We start from the raw sequence: 14,188 nt of genomic DNA on the forward strand, positions 1-14,188 counted from the left end.
GTTTAAATTTTGAAATTACCTTAGATTTGAAACTAAGCTGGTATGAATAAGAAATAAAATATCATTTAAAATGTTGAACTATTTTAACTGCTTTAAATTTTTGCTCAGATTTGTAAAATAGGAATTGCTCTGTCCTTCATATCATGTATATCATGTATAGAGGATTTCCTCAGAAATTTTAATCAGTGCGCTGAAGGATCCATCTGGTGATGGCTAAGGGAGATCATTGATCTTCTCCTAAAGTTGAAAATTCCTACAAATCCTGTAAATATAAACATCCCCTGGCATCCTAATATTCTGTTCTATAGCAAAACCTTATTCATAAAGAAAAAAAGATTGTAAAAATCACTTATTTTGACTACAAATTGTATTTAAGCTGATTATTGAACTACATCCATGTTTTGCACCAAACCAGGCAAGAATGAAGACTTTCAACCAGTGTTAGTAAACTGTTCGCAATTTTATTTGATACCATCTCTAGTTTCATATATGCAGGCACCCTCACCGCTCATATCCTCCTGATCCTGTCTTTAAATTCCAGTATTCCCTTTGGTGAAATCATAGGTGCATTAAATGGTCCTTTAAAGTATTCAATTTTATCTAGTTAAGTCTGTATTTTTTTCAGTAGAGTTAAAAAAGTAAAGAATTTAATTTATTAAACCCTTTTGTGGTTTACTAGATTTCCTTTTGAGCTACACATAATGGTGAGCTGCTTGGATAGTTTCTTTGGTCACAGACACGGTGAGGCAGCTGGCGCCACAGAGGGAGCCAAACCCAGGTGTAGGATATTGCCAAATAGACTAGAAGCACCAAGATGCATTTGGGTTCAAGTTAATAATTTTTTAGTCTGGCTGTCATTCCACGTGTGGCTTGTGGTATCCATAATCTGTCATTGAAATAGTCCCACTCCATCATTAGAAAACATGATGCATCATGCAGGAAAACATCATGCAGGAAAACAAAAATAGCCTTTTATTCTGGCTGTCAACTGTTTATCCTTCTCTTCCATATTTTACTGAAACTTTCATGTTGTGTATACATAGTTTTGGGTAATACCAAGCAACAAAGCCACAGGAGCTTTTTTTCTAATTCTCAAACACTTCTACTCCATCTACCTTGAACAATACTCTTATTATAGGGTTACCAGACAAAAGAAATACTTAGCTAAATTATTACCTAAGCTACAGACACAGCAGTGCTCTGCAGCACAGTCACGGCATGGAGGATAACCATTTTTATAGTCACATAGTAGGGAAAAGAGACTGGGGGGAGATACGTCAGAAGGAAACATGCTAATGGCAAATGGCAGTAAAATAGTTACCTTTGGTGAAACTTTAATGGATTAATCATACTTAAAAGCCATTTACCAAGGGTAGCAAAAGAGAAACTTCAAAGAGTGCTCCTCGATGCACTGGGGAGCAGGGCCTTTCCCAGCTCTTGTAACGGGTTACAGTGTACAGAACCCAGTCGCAGGTTAGAGGAAATCCCAGTCCTCAGTTATTTACTCTGTGTGGGTCCAAAGAAGTAGTTAAAATCTGTCATTGCCCCCTTTGACACCCAGCCACATTTTCTCTTGCAGTGAGATTCAGTAGGTAAAGTGTGTAGAGTATGTTGAGGATTGAAGTGCCATACACCTGGTGAACTGTTCAAAACATAGACCTCACAAGTAAGTCGCTGGCCTCAGAAAGCCACCAGTGCTTTATACACAGTGAACTCATTTGCAAATTGAATTGTCAGGTACTGCCTCCAGCAGTGCTGTTCCTGTCATCCTGAGCTTCGAGGATCTTCTTATATGGGTGGCTCCAATTCCAAGTTTCACACATCACCCGTGCTTCCATTTTTTTTTTGGGGGGGTGGTTGTCTGTTGCTTTAGCTGTTTGGGTTTTTCTCTGTTATCACAGAAACAGGTTCTTCATGGAAAAATGAAGACTTTCACCCCTGTGAAGTCAGTAGAAGAGGTAACTCAGTTGAGAGGAGGAGGAGGAGGTAACCTCTTTAAAATAAAACCTAAGTCCCTCAAAGTTCTAAGTATGATAAATAACAATGGAGTTTGATTTTAAGGAGTCTTGGTAGAAACATCTGGCTTTTAGGCATTTTACCCATTAACTTGCAGAATCTTATTAGTGAGTTTAAGCTTTCTGTCATGGTACTGGCAAACGCCTCCTCGTTCTTCATCTTTTTGCTCAGGAGAAGATACAGCTTTGGCCTTTTAGTGGCATTGTGTTTTGTTTCTGCCATGCAAACACTGCTGTCTCAAAAATCCCCTTGGCACTGTTTCTGATCTATGGGAAACAAATCTCCCAGAAAGAAAAGTTAATTCCAGGTGATAGGCATCGTATCAACACTCCCAGTTCTGACTTAGAGGAGGAGTCCTGGTCTGTCTAGAGTGGAGGAAAGGTTCTCTCAGGCTGTCCTGCCTGAGTCGGGGGACGAACCAAGAGACTTGTTCAGCCTCTGTGCACAGTGGATAGTCAGTGATTAGGAATAAAGCTGACAACCTGGGAGATTGAAGAGGAGCGAATACTATCTAAGGGATTGCACTGTTTACATATGAGGATCCAGAGTTATAACAGAATTTGTAAATGTACATATTTCAAGTAATTTGAAAGGTGCTTCATGTTTCCAGGCATAAAGCAACTTCTCTTGCAGGGCAGGAGAAAGGGAGAAACATCTAATAACTTTCAGATGGGAAGCCACCCCCTCTTGTCCCAATCAGTCTGAGCTGTGAGACTAAACTAGGGGGATGGGAGACCTACAAAGCAATTCCTGTGCTTTCTAAGGCAAGATTACTTGCTCTTGAAGTATTCCTCCCTTGAAATAAGTCTATTTCTTCTTTGATAAAGTCTTCTTCAAGGGATCAGAGTATTATGATTTTAGCAGAACAGGACAATAAGAGTTGGCTCTAAATGTGGTTTTTGAAAGAGGATGTGGTGCTTTAACTACAAACCAAGAAATCCCAGTTATATTTCCCTTGAGGGCTTAGGGGAAAGGGAATACTGTCATGTATACCAAGTAAGACAAAGACAAAAGGAAAACAAAAAAGCTGTAGCTTTCCAGGAAGGTAGGTGTACTGCAGTTGTACCTTTGTGTAATCATTTGCAAGTGCCATTTGCATGTGAGTCTTCAAACATGAGTAAAAGAACTAGATGGAGGATGGTTCCATTTTTGTTTGATTTTACAAATCAGTTTTTAATTTCCCAGCTTACTAAAATACACCAACATTTTCATTCCAGAAGAATGTCTGATGCTGTTAAAAAAAACGGACATTTCCCATTTCAGAGTGTACTGAGCTTCTTCGGTGTTACAGGTCCTTCTCTTTCAATCATGCTCCTTACAGAATCTGGGAATTGATAAAGTAAGCTGGCGGCTCACATTTCTGAGGAAAATTTATTAAAAATTCTTCCTTTTTTTTCCCTGCAAGCCATACTTCTTTCTCTCTCCCAGAGTTTCCTGTGACTCTAACAATACAGTTACAGGAATGTCTTAAAAAAGTGGAATTTCCATTCGTCCATTTTCTTTACTGATAAAATTTATTATCTATTTGATTTTTACAGATAGTGTATTCTGAAGCATAATTTGCTTCCCCCCCCTCATTTTGGTATATGCTAGTAATGGAGCACTAAACAGTGATTCCTTAAAAATGCCAAGAGTGATCAACATAGAGTACACATTTACTGTTTCAGTAGAGGAGAAAAAAAGTGCTGCTTTCCCATACCTTAGAGTGCATTTCACAATAGAGACATCTGCTTTGGAAAGAAAAATACTTAAATATAAAATTTGGAGTGAGCCTTTGCAGCTTCGGCAGACCTAGCCACAGACTGTGGTGTGCTGTAAGAGATGGAGCTTCCTAAGTGCTTTCCACCCCTCTTTCCTTTCTCCTCTTGTCTTGCTAGCCAGTGCAGGGAAGACAGGGCCTTTGCTATCCCACACGCTGACATTTTTTTGCGACAAATAATTCAGCGGAGGGTGCTGTGCTGGCAGTTACTCCTGGGAAATGGGCTCTGTCACCTTTGGGACTCACTCCAGCTCTGCTAGCTTCAGGCAGTCATTTGGCTCCTGTCATCAGTGGAGTCTCTATCTGTAGGAATACCAAATGGTTAGGGTTGGGAAAGAGAGCTCTCAAAAACAGTAAAAGCATCCTGTATTATATAAGGATCCATCACTAACTTGGTTAGAGGTATAATATCCTCTTCAATGGCTCTCTTCAATAGCTCTTAGCATGTTCTTCAAGCCTCACATATCCTTCTTATTATTGCATATACTGGAAGTGCCTGTTTGCAGAAGATGAGCTTACTTATGTGAAGAGTCTTGCGAAGCACAGCTAGGGTTCCCAATAAGTCTTCTCTGAAAAGGACAGTCCCTTTTCAGTGCCTTCAGGTGTACAAGGCGCTGCTGCTCATGGCACCGCTGACCTTTTCTTCAGAGTGGTGATCTGCAGTTTTAATTCAACTGAAAAAGTAGCTCCTTGTGTTGAAGTTTTTCATGCACAGGAAACGTCCCTGGTGGTTGTTAAGGAGAGGGAACTTTCTGCAAGTTCCTCCCCCAAAATGCAGGGTGAGTCAGCTGGTGGTATGAATTTTGAAGGCTGTAGCAAGACAACAGGGCAGGTGAAAGAGAATGACTTGATTTCAGAAATTCCACCTTTGATTATGTTGTGTGAATGTAGAATATGAATATTGCATCAGGGAAGCTAAAATTATTTTTGTCATTTGTTAAGAACAAATAAGCTAATTCAATTAGATAAGGACATTTTCAGATCCCAAATTTGTTATAATGAAAGTTTTCCCTATGTGTGGAGTCTCTTTTTCTCAATTAGAACTGGGAAGATAAAGGGTTGTGAAATAGAGAAGGCATACTGCATTAAACAGAATCATCAGATCACAACTGTGATTATGAAAAGTGCTGTACAATCAGTGATAAACACTGTGTTCTGGGACGTTTGTGATCTAAATAAAAAGATAACAGCTGAGCTAGCATTATGCCCATTTTTGCAAATACGAACCTGAAGCACAGAGAAAAGTGATGCTGTGCCTGATGGGGGACAGTAGGTGTGAGGTAGGGCCAGGAGGGAGGCCAAATTCTCCAGAGTCCCAGTCCATTGCCTTCACTTCAAATAGTTCTGTATTGTGCTTTACACTATGTGCAAAGTTAATTTAAACAAATTTAATGTAGTTCACATATAACAAAATCTGGACATTTTAAAGTACTCCAAAGTTGAAAGCAGACATGAACATGACTTAGATTTTTTATATATTCCCATAGTCTTATATGATAAAATTGCCTTCATTTTTTTAATCTCTGAAGCTTTGACTATTCCCTTCCTGAATTAAATCTCCTGCCTCATTTCGATCCCTTTGCAACTTCCTGAACTGTCTTAAGTCCTTTTGTAACCTTTTCTGCTTCTTTGTTCAGCCATCTGAAGGACTGGAAGCTGTTAGTTTGCTTTTAACCTCAGGGAGTTTGGGACATGAAGTGTAATTTAGGTTTATAGTGAGGAAAAGTCTTTACATTAAAGGAAGTGATTTAGTGCTAATTCTTTAACTGAACTTGTTGATTATCAAATTAACAGGATTAAAATATGTCCTAGACATATAGAAGATGTAACGGTTGTCCATTCTGTGGGCTAAAGTTTGCCTCAATCCAAAACTCCCTTTTTCAGTCTCAGTTGTATTTACCCATTAGCTGAATTAGTCTTGTGATGGGAGGAAAACTGCTCTGAGGAAACCAGGATGATGCAGGGAAACTCTTCTTCATTATCTAGATTTTCGCTTCAGCCAAGTGTTCAGCTGTGCCATTTTCCTACTTTTCTGATGCGGCTATTTGAGCTGGGTATGTCATTTTGTAAGGCAGAGCTTATGTTCTTTGATCTGTATTTCCATTTTTGGTAGAATGAGCTCATTGTCTTGTAACTTCTGGAAGAGTTTATGTAGAAATATTTTATGATTTGAGTAAAGAAAAGGTGCACTGAAAGTCTTGAGTGTCAAAGAGCCCTGACCCCAGTCCAGGATCCCACTGTTACCTACAGTGCCTATCTTTCCTCTAACTACAGAAAATCAGAACAGGCTGCATCATCAGTCCTAACCCAGGCACTATCTCAACATTAGACAGCAATATATATCTGAAAGGTGTTGATGATGGCAATAGTTCACGGCACTACTTCCTAGCCACTTCAGTCAGAACTGGGAAATCACCGTGCTGTGGATACAGCTACACGAAAGCTCTCTGGCGTTAAATGCCTTACAGTTAGATTTGGGTTAAAATTTCTAATGAATTAGGTGATCATCTTTTTCTCACCAGAAGAGACTGTTGTGTTGAAATCAGAAAGGTTAGTTTTGACAGATCTTTTTCAGCTTAAGGAAAAAGAATTTTGAAAGTGGTCAAAACACCCTACTTTAACTTTTGAATTTTTGCTCATGATGGTGGTTAAAGCATTTTCAGTTTGGCAAGTTAATTAACTTATATTTCAAAACAACAACAACAAAAAAACCCTGAAACACTAAACATAAATAACCTCTTTTTCTCACCTGCAACATTATTTTTTTGAATTCCATTTACAGCTTCTTTCCATAGTTCACATTTTTGTTCCAGTTTAATACACAAAAATTTTCAAAACATCAATTTCTTGCAGGATAAGAAAATACCACTTTCTCCCCACAAGCTCAACTTCTAATGTAAGATGGCAATCGGCAGGAAAACTTGAGAAATAGGGCTGGAACGAAGCCAGAGACCATCAGCTGTTTCATTCTGCCACGGAAGGGCTATGGGCAAGGAGGGGACTTCTATACAGCGTACTTTCAATATATATTAGGTTATATGTGCATTACATCTTACCTGCTTTCCAGCTATTGAAAGAAATTAGCAGGCAAAATAGCTGGTGTTAAAGAAACCAAAATGCTGGACTTCCAAGCTGGCATGAACTGCAAAGTGACATGGTGTGAGAACAGACTGCTCAAGACCGCAGGAAGGGCCAGTAGGGCAGACGGGGAAATAAGAGCTTGAGATGATGGAAGGTGCAGCGCTTCAGATCCCAAGCCTGGCTAACAGCAGAAGCTGCTGGAACACTGGCGAGGAGGAGGGCAGTTACCATGGCTCAGCTTGTGGGAATGGCTCTAAAAGGAAAGAAAAAAGTTCAAGATGCGGGGTTTGGCCAAGTGTTTGGGTAGAAGGCAAACTCATTAGCTGGGTTATATTTAAAAAGAAATGGGACAGTGGAAAAAACTCCTTTGAATTGGATGTGGAGCACTAGTTAGAAATACTAAGAGGAAACTAAGAATGGTTTGTGCCAAGCATCACAGAGTAAAGAGGTTCCTGACTATGAAATACATTCAGCTGAGAAATAAACTCTGAAGGGAAGTGGAAGAAGCCCCATCATTTGAAATACTGTAACAGGAGTAGACAAAGCACTCAAAAGTGCACTGCAGGGAACAGTCTTTTTTTGGCAGGAGCGAGACTTGGATGACCTCATAGCTTCTTTCCATCTCTATTAGAGCCACAGAATGCAAACTCTTTCTCAGAGCAACAGCACAGCCAGCTTTGAAGGTTTGCCCAGTTTTGGCACCATAACATTGGTTAGTACCACTCTGCACGCTCCAGCCCCTGCAGGTTCCCAAAGCAACAGTTACTAGCTCTGCTGACAAACTCTCCAGTTAGTGCAAAATACTAGCAAGCCGTGGAACGTATTTCGGAGAGTTTTCATCATCTAATGGACGGGATCTGAAAAGGAGCATAAGCAAAATCTGCAGTTTCATGGAAGAGAGTTGAGCAGAAAGACGTTACTCTATTTCGGTATCCCCTTCGCTGCACAGTGATTTCAGTGCTGGTTAGTTATAGCTTGCCAGTTTTCATTCTGAAGTCAGATTTCAGTCCTACCTTTCTATAGTAAGTGTTTGATTTAAAGGAGATGGAATCTGTCCAATGTATTAAATTGTAACAAGAAAAAAGTTTAGCACATACCGGTGTTGTAGCTGCATTCCTTATTAAATTCCTGTAACCAGACTTTGAAACATAGGCATCTTTCTTAACCGTACAGCTCCAGTAGACAAAAAAGACTAATTCTTAGAATCCAGTGAAAAAAATTCTAAAAATTATACTCTCCTACACTGTACTATGTAAATATTACAGATTTGTTGCGTATCATCATTGCTTATAGCTTTGTAACAGTGCAGTGATTCTTAAGCATCTTCTGCGTTTCCCCTCCAGTGAGACATTTTGTCTGCCTTACCTCGGGTCACTCGTTTATGTTTTCCTTCTCAGCTTGGCTGCAAACCACCAGAAGGTGCAAAAGTAGCTTTCACACCCAAGGGCAGCATTTTTCTCCCATCCGCTTGATTTTCAGGCTCTTTGCCCAGGCTGGGTCTACTGCCATGTTCTCCTCTGCCCTTCCCAGCACGACGCGAAGGCAGCAGAAAGCAGCAAGAAGGCTCTGTACTCACTTTGTAAGGGATTGTTTTCACTCCCAACAAAGAGTGGCTGGAGCACTGCAGAGAAACAGGACTTGCCCTTTCTAGACCTGGGCTGTCTGGGAGCACCTTATGATTATTTCTGAATTTGGAGAAGGTTTATTAACATTGTCCTAAGAAGGCTGTAAGGAGCTGTGGGTTTCTTTGCCAGCATCACTTGGGTAATTCAGAGGTGTTGTTTTTCAAGGGTCTGATGGGCCCTGTGCTCTGCCTTTTTACCTTGCCTGCCAGACCAGCCTTTGTAGTGATGCTGCTCGCTTGAGAGGGAAAGTGAAGTTTTCAGTGGTGTCTGCTGTCTGTGTTTGTCAGTGGAAAAACGGATATCTCTTGGGGGAGACTGGGAACAATTGAATTATTTTATGCTGAGGCACAGTAAAACTAATTTTAAAAATTATTGCCTAATGTCCATAATTTATTCACAGTACTAGTCCCAGTAGAGGTAATAAGACTATTGCACACTTAAAATTAAGTATGCACATAGGAGTCAGTAATATCAGATTGTTTCCCTTTTTTTTTTTTTTTTTTAAATCTCCTTGTGCTTGTGGCAAAATATCTTTTATTATTTCAGAGTTGTTAGAGGTTTAACAGCATGTTCCCAAATGGATTGTGAGCTTAGCAGAAACTTTTTAAAAAGGAGTCCAAGTTTTTGAGCGCTAACAGGGCCCTCGCAGAAAACCTCCAGGAAATGCCATTTCTATGTTTAGTGCACTGCTGTGATAACTCTGTAGGGTTGTGAGGCGGAAAGCACAGAGTGGGAGAGGTTTAAACAGAATTGGAAACTGAGAACTTGTGCCTTCTGGATTGTCATGTGCTAAAAAATCAGATGAGGCTAAAGGAAATAGGTGGAGAAGGGAACTAGAAGAATATGCTAGTGATAATAAGAACAAAGTGGGAAGCACAGATGCTGAAAGCAAAGCAGAAAAAGATGGTCAGATTTATGAAGGTTGGTTCATTTCCAGTAGTCACTTCATTGACTACTGAATGTGTAGCTTTATTATAAGTGATTTCTGCTAGGCCCGGAGTTCAGCAACACTTCACTGAGGCATGTCTTAATAGCAGGAAGGGAGCAAAGGCCAGCAGTATCTCCGGGCAGCTGGACAGCTCTGACACACACTTTTCCTGCAGCAGAGGTTTTTTGCTACTGTTAGCCAAATCAAATTCTTTTTAAACCAATCCTAAACTCAAATAAAGTACTTGCTGACCTGTGTTACACCATCACTCTTAGCAGTGCTTGTGGTTGAGGTTTTTTAAATTGTCTCTTTTTTAAGATTTTCTCCATTTGACAAATGTTGGTATATAATAAATAAGATAATTCTGTCTGTTAAAAGAAGTACCAAGTGATTGAGATGATGACTTCTAAGAACAGCTACCTGCCTGCAAATACAGATTTAAAGATTAAAGATGTCAGTTGTTTGGAAGAACTCAGTTAAAGGCATTTTCTATTTCTACACTAATACGGATTTTACAGAAAAGAAGATACATATTAAAAGGCAGAAATACTGGCGTTATTAACAGCTGGTTTTTGCACTATTTGCTTGGGGAGGAGTGGCTGGAGAGCTGCCTGGGTGTGTTGGCTGACAGCCGGCTGAACATGAGCCAGCGTGTGCCCAGGTGGCCAAGAAGGCCAATGACATCCTGGCTTGTATCAGGAATAGTGTGGCCAGCAGGAGCAGGGAGGTGATCGTGCCCCTGTACTCGGCACTGGTGAGGCCACACCTCGAGTGCTGTGTTCAGTTTTGGGCCCCTCAGGACAAGAAGGACATTGAGGTGCTGGAGCATGTCCAGAGAAGGGCAGCGAAGTTCGTGAAGGGTCTAGAGAACAAGTCTTATGAGGAGTGGCTGAGGGAGCTGGGGTTCTTTAGTGTGGAGAAGAGGAGGCTGAGGGGAGACCTTATCACTCTCTACAACTCCCTGAAAGGAGGGTGTAGTGAGGCAGGGGTCGGTCTCTTCTCCCTAGTAACAAGCGATAGGATGAGAGGAAGTGGCCTCAAGCTGCACCAGGGGAAGCTTAGGTTGGATATGAGGAAGAACTTCTTCACCGAAAAGGCTGTCAGGCATTGGAACAGGCTGCCCAGGGAGGTGGTTGAGTCTCCATCCCTGGAGGTATTTAAAAGAAGGGTAGATGTGGTGCTTGAGGATATGGTTTAGTGGTGGACTGGGCAGTGATAGGTTAGCGGTTGGACTCGATGATCTTAAGGGTCTTTTCCAACTTTAATGATTCTATGATTCTATGACTCTATGATTTTGTTTCCATAAACACAGAGTTATTTTTAAAGCCTTTGCTGCATACTCCTAAGTATCTATGTTTTGGCTTGCTATTTGAACAGCGGCACATAAGCGTTGCTTATGTAGGCATGCCCTTTAGAGTAGCATTAATTTAGCCTTGCATGTACACCTTGTAGCGAAGCTCCTATGGCCTGGGTTTCTGCTGCCCCGTGTCTGTGTCCCCGGTTGAATAGATGGGTGTTGTAGCTTCACTGTTTTTGCTGTGGTGGCCCTTCTGCTCTTCAGCTGGTGGGAGGCTCAACAGAAAATGTAGAAAACACAGGCGTGTGTGCACACCTGTAACACAACAGAGGTTTAAGTGCAATAGTGTAAAACAAGGACAGTGTAACGTTAAAGGTAACACCCAGAAGTGGTAATTAGTGTGTCTGGCTCTGTCTGGGGGTTCTGTGGCAGTAGAACAAATGTTGGAAGATGGTTCCTGTTGCGCAGCTTGCAGGAGAGCGGGTCAGGCTGCAGCTGCCTAACTGTGTCTGCTCCAGGCAGTGCCCCCTGTAGGGCACTTTACATCCTTTTCTTCTCAGAATGACTTGGAAAAGCAGTCTGAAATTGCTGGATATTTTGGTTGTATCTCTTTCTGTTAGTGCGAGGAGTTGTTCACACTGATGTGCAATGCCTCAGGGCTTAGCCCTGCCCCATCCATCAAGGCTGAGAGACTTCCCAGAACTGCAGATAAAACACTATTCACTATTCCTGCCTTGACCTTGACAGTCCCAGCTTTTATAGAAGACTTTTGGAGCAAAGAAATAGTAAAAAAAAAAAAAAATTCCATCTCCTTTATGTTTAGGGACTGAACTTGCCAAAGCTTTGTTCTTCCCCAAAGGGACCTCTGGCTGAGGTCTCTCTGTGTCTCATCCCTCATTTCCCAAACTGAGCACTGCGGTACTGTTGTCTATAAAAAGATCTCACAACAGTCCAAAAAAGATCTATCGTGACTGCTTCTCACAGACAGCAGTTTTATGATTGGTTTAACCAGATCCAGTTCTCCACCCATCTACTCCTAGCTATGTCTTCGTCTCTTCTTTTATAGGTTTTACAGGGTTGGGTTTTAGGCATCTTGTGTTGTTTTTTTCTCTTTCTAATCGGAGAGCTGAGGGGAGGAAAGAGGTAAGAACAGCTCTTTTGACAGAAGTCCAGATTTAGCTTGGTTAAGTGGATTGTGAAAAACGTTCAGGAGTGGGAAGTTTAAGGTTTTCATGGGCTGTTAGAATTTTTCATTTATCTCACTTAGGATACAAGAATGCCTAGATGTTACCAAATTTTATTCACCATCTACTTGCTGAGATCATCCTCTATTTTAGGACTTTAAAGTCTCTTTCATTCTAACCTGCTGAGTACTTTTCTATGGTTAAATGAGGCATTTCCTTCCAGACCATCATACCACTAAAGGAGAGCTGCCATTTCTGTTCCTTTAGTGGGAAGATAAGTTAGCTAAGAAAGGAAGAGAGAGGACCAGTAAGCTGCATTCAGAGAAAGGGTTTGACCTCAGCAGTAATAACCTTTTTCATTAAATGATTTTTTTAAATTTAAATGTTTATCAACCACTGTCCATTGAAAATAATTAAAAGATTGCAAATGCAGATTTGAAGCTGAGCCAGGTTATGAGTTATTTCAATATGACTTTGATTTTAGTTGTTAGCTACTCGTGGAATGTGGTTGCTCACTCAGCTCACATGCTTTTGTGTCTGTGCCCTGGCATTTATGATGTTCTTGTGGGAAATCAATACTTTAGATCCCTCTTGTTGTGAATAAATTTGTGCATGGAATTCCATTTGCAAAAGTCTATCAAAAACAAATAAAAGGCATCAACTACATTTGAGGAATTTAAGAAAATGTTCACACACATCTTTTTTTCATTATTTTCCCACCCCTAAGTCTTGACTAAGATTAAATACGGGGCCCGATTATGTTCTACAGGATATAAGCTTTGTCTGTTCCAAAAGCAACATTAATCCCTGGAACCATTAACCATTCCTTTTAGAAATAAATGTTCATTAAAAGCAAATAAATGCAACCATGTATTACGCATATTATTTTTACCTGTATTTTACAGAGTTCGTTTAGTTGAAAGAGGATCTCCACATAGTTTGCCCCTCATGGAGTCAGGAAAAGTAAGTACTGAAAGAAGATTTAAATGTACCTTGTATGGTAAATATTTTCAGTAAATTTCCATTGTTGTTCATTTTTATGTGAATGTAGTGTTGAGGAAGGCTTTATCAGCTGTGCAGACTGAAGACCTTTCTTTACTGTTGAGGTTAGAGCATGGTGGTAGAAACTGATGCATCACTGCTCTCTCAGAAGCCGTACCTCCCTCTTTTATGCAAAAAGCATTTCCTTCTTTTATGCAAAAAAAGGTATTTCATACTCCACATCTCAGTCTTGAAACAGCAATAAATGTGCCACTAGCAAAGGCAGTTTTATCGACGTAGTCCCACCTCCACTGAGAACTGGTCTGAGATTTCCAACGCTGCAGGCTACTGATCACCTGCAGAGGAGCCGTCCCTAGTGGGTGGCATCACTGTGGGGACAGGGTGAGGACACTGGACTGGCACGCAGAGATAGGGGTGCTGCTCTCAGCTCTGTCTCTGGCCGCAGCGTCTGCCATGCGCCAGCGACCAAGATCTCCTGCTGAGCATGCCCTGCCTCTGGGAGAAAGGAGAGGTGCCATCGCTGCTGCACTGAGCCACCGAGGTACTCCCTGATCACTGACTGCCCTTCACACTGTGGATGCTCATCTGAAACTTTCTCACCATAGCTTTGCAAACTCTCATAGTCAGAGGATGCTCCCTGTTCTATTTTAGGGTTTAACATCTGCCCACCTCTGTAGTGGTTGAGTGTCCATTACATGAAGTCATTGGCAGGGCCTCGTTCTGGGGAGACTACGTGGTGCCTCTGGCTTTCTTTTTGTTTCAGGCCAAAGTTTCATGTGGCTAGACTTTTTTTTTTTCTATTCTAGTATATACTCTCAGAGAGACTCAGGTCATTTGGTGTGATTTTTGTATTGTAGGTGAACATTTGATTTCTGAGGTGTTTTTAATGATGGTCCAGCTTTCACAAAGACAAGAGGTTTTGTAGCATTTCCCAGATATCTCAGAATTTATTACATCTATGGACTATTTTAATTTTTGATGTTATAATTCTGCTTAAACTTTTTAAGGATTTCTTCTAGTTTTTGGAGAAGGTTTTTTAGGGACAAAGAGTCAGCATCTGATTGCATAAGCCAGTATCTGCTTTCTCATGTTTTCTCTCAATAGATCCTCCCAGGAGTACGTATCATTATTGCTAATCCAGAAACAAAGGGACCCTTAGGAGATTCTCATCTTGGTGAGGTGAGCCATGAAAACTTAACCTTTGTATGCTCTGAACTAAATTGCAGAGATAAAGCTATCATCATGTATGCCAGTAGTTTCCTATATATGTCTTATCAAATGTCTCGTTAAGAAAAT

The 14,188-nt window shown here is 40.8% G+C and overlaps 1 protein-coding gene across 4 annotated transcripts in view; it reads left to right on the forward strand.

Annotated features, from left to right (window-relative positions):
* The window catches only part of DIP2C (disco interacting protein 2 homolog C), a 333,846-nt gene that overhangs the window by 308,192 nt on the left and 11,466 nt on the right, over positions 1-14,188 (forward strand). For all 4 annotated transcript variants that reach the window (XM_064444999.1, XM_064445000.1, XM_064445001.1 and 1 more), the window contains 2 exons: positions 12,796-12,853; positions 13,997-14,071. In XM_064444999.1, coding sequence (XP_064301069.1) covers positions 12,796-12,853; positions 13,997-14,071 — 133 coding nt within the window. The remainder of the gene's footprint in view (positions 1-12,795; positions 12,854-13,996; positions 14,072-14,188) is intronic.

The sequence above is a fragment of the Phalacrocorax carbo genome, chromosome 2 (genome assembly GCF_963921805.1).
Source record: "Phalacrocorax carbo chromosome 2, bPhaCar2.1, whole genome shotgun sequence".
Classification (NCBI taxonomy): domain Eukaryota; kingdom Metazoa; phylum Chordata; class Aves; order Suliformes; family Phalacrocoracidae; genus Phalacrocorax; species Phalacrocorax carbo.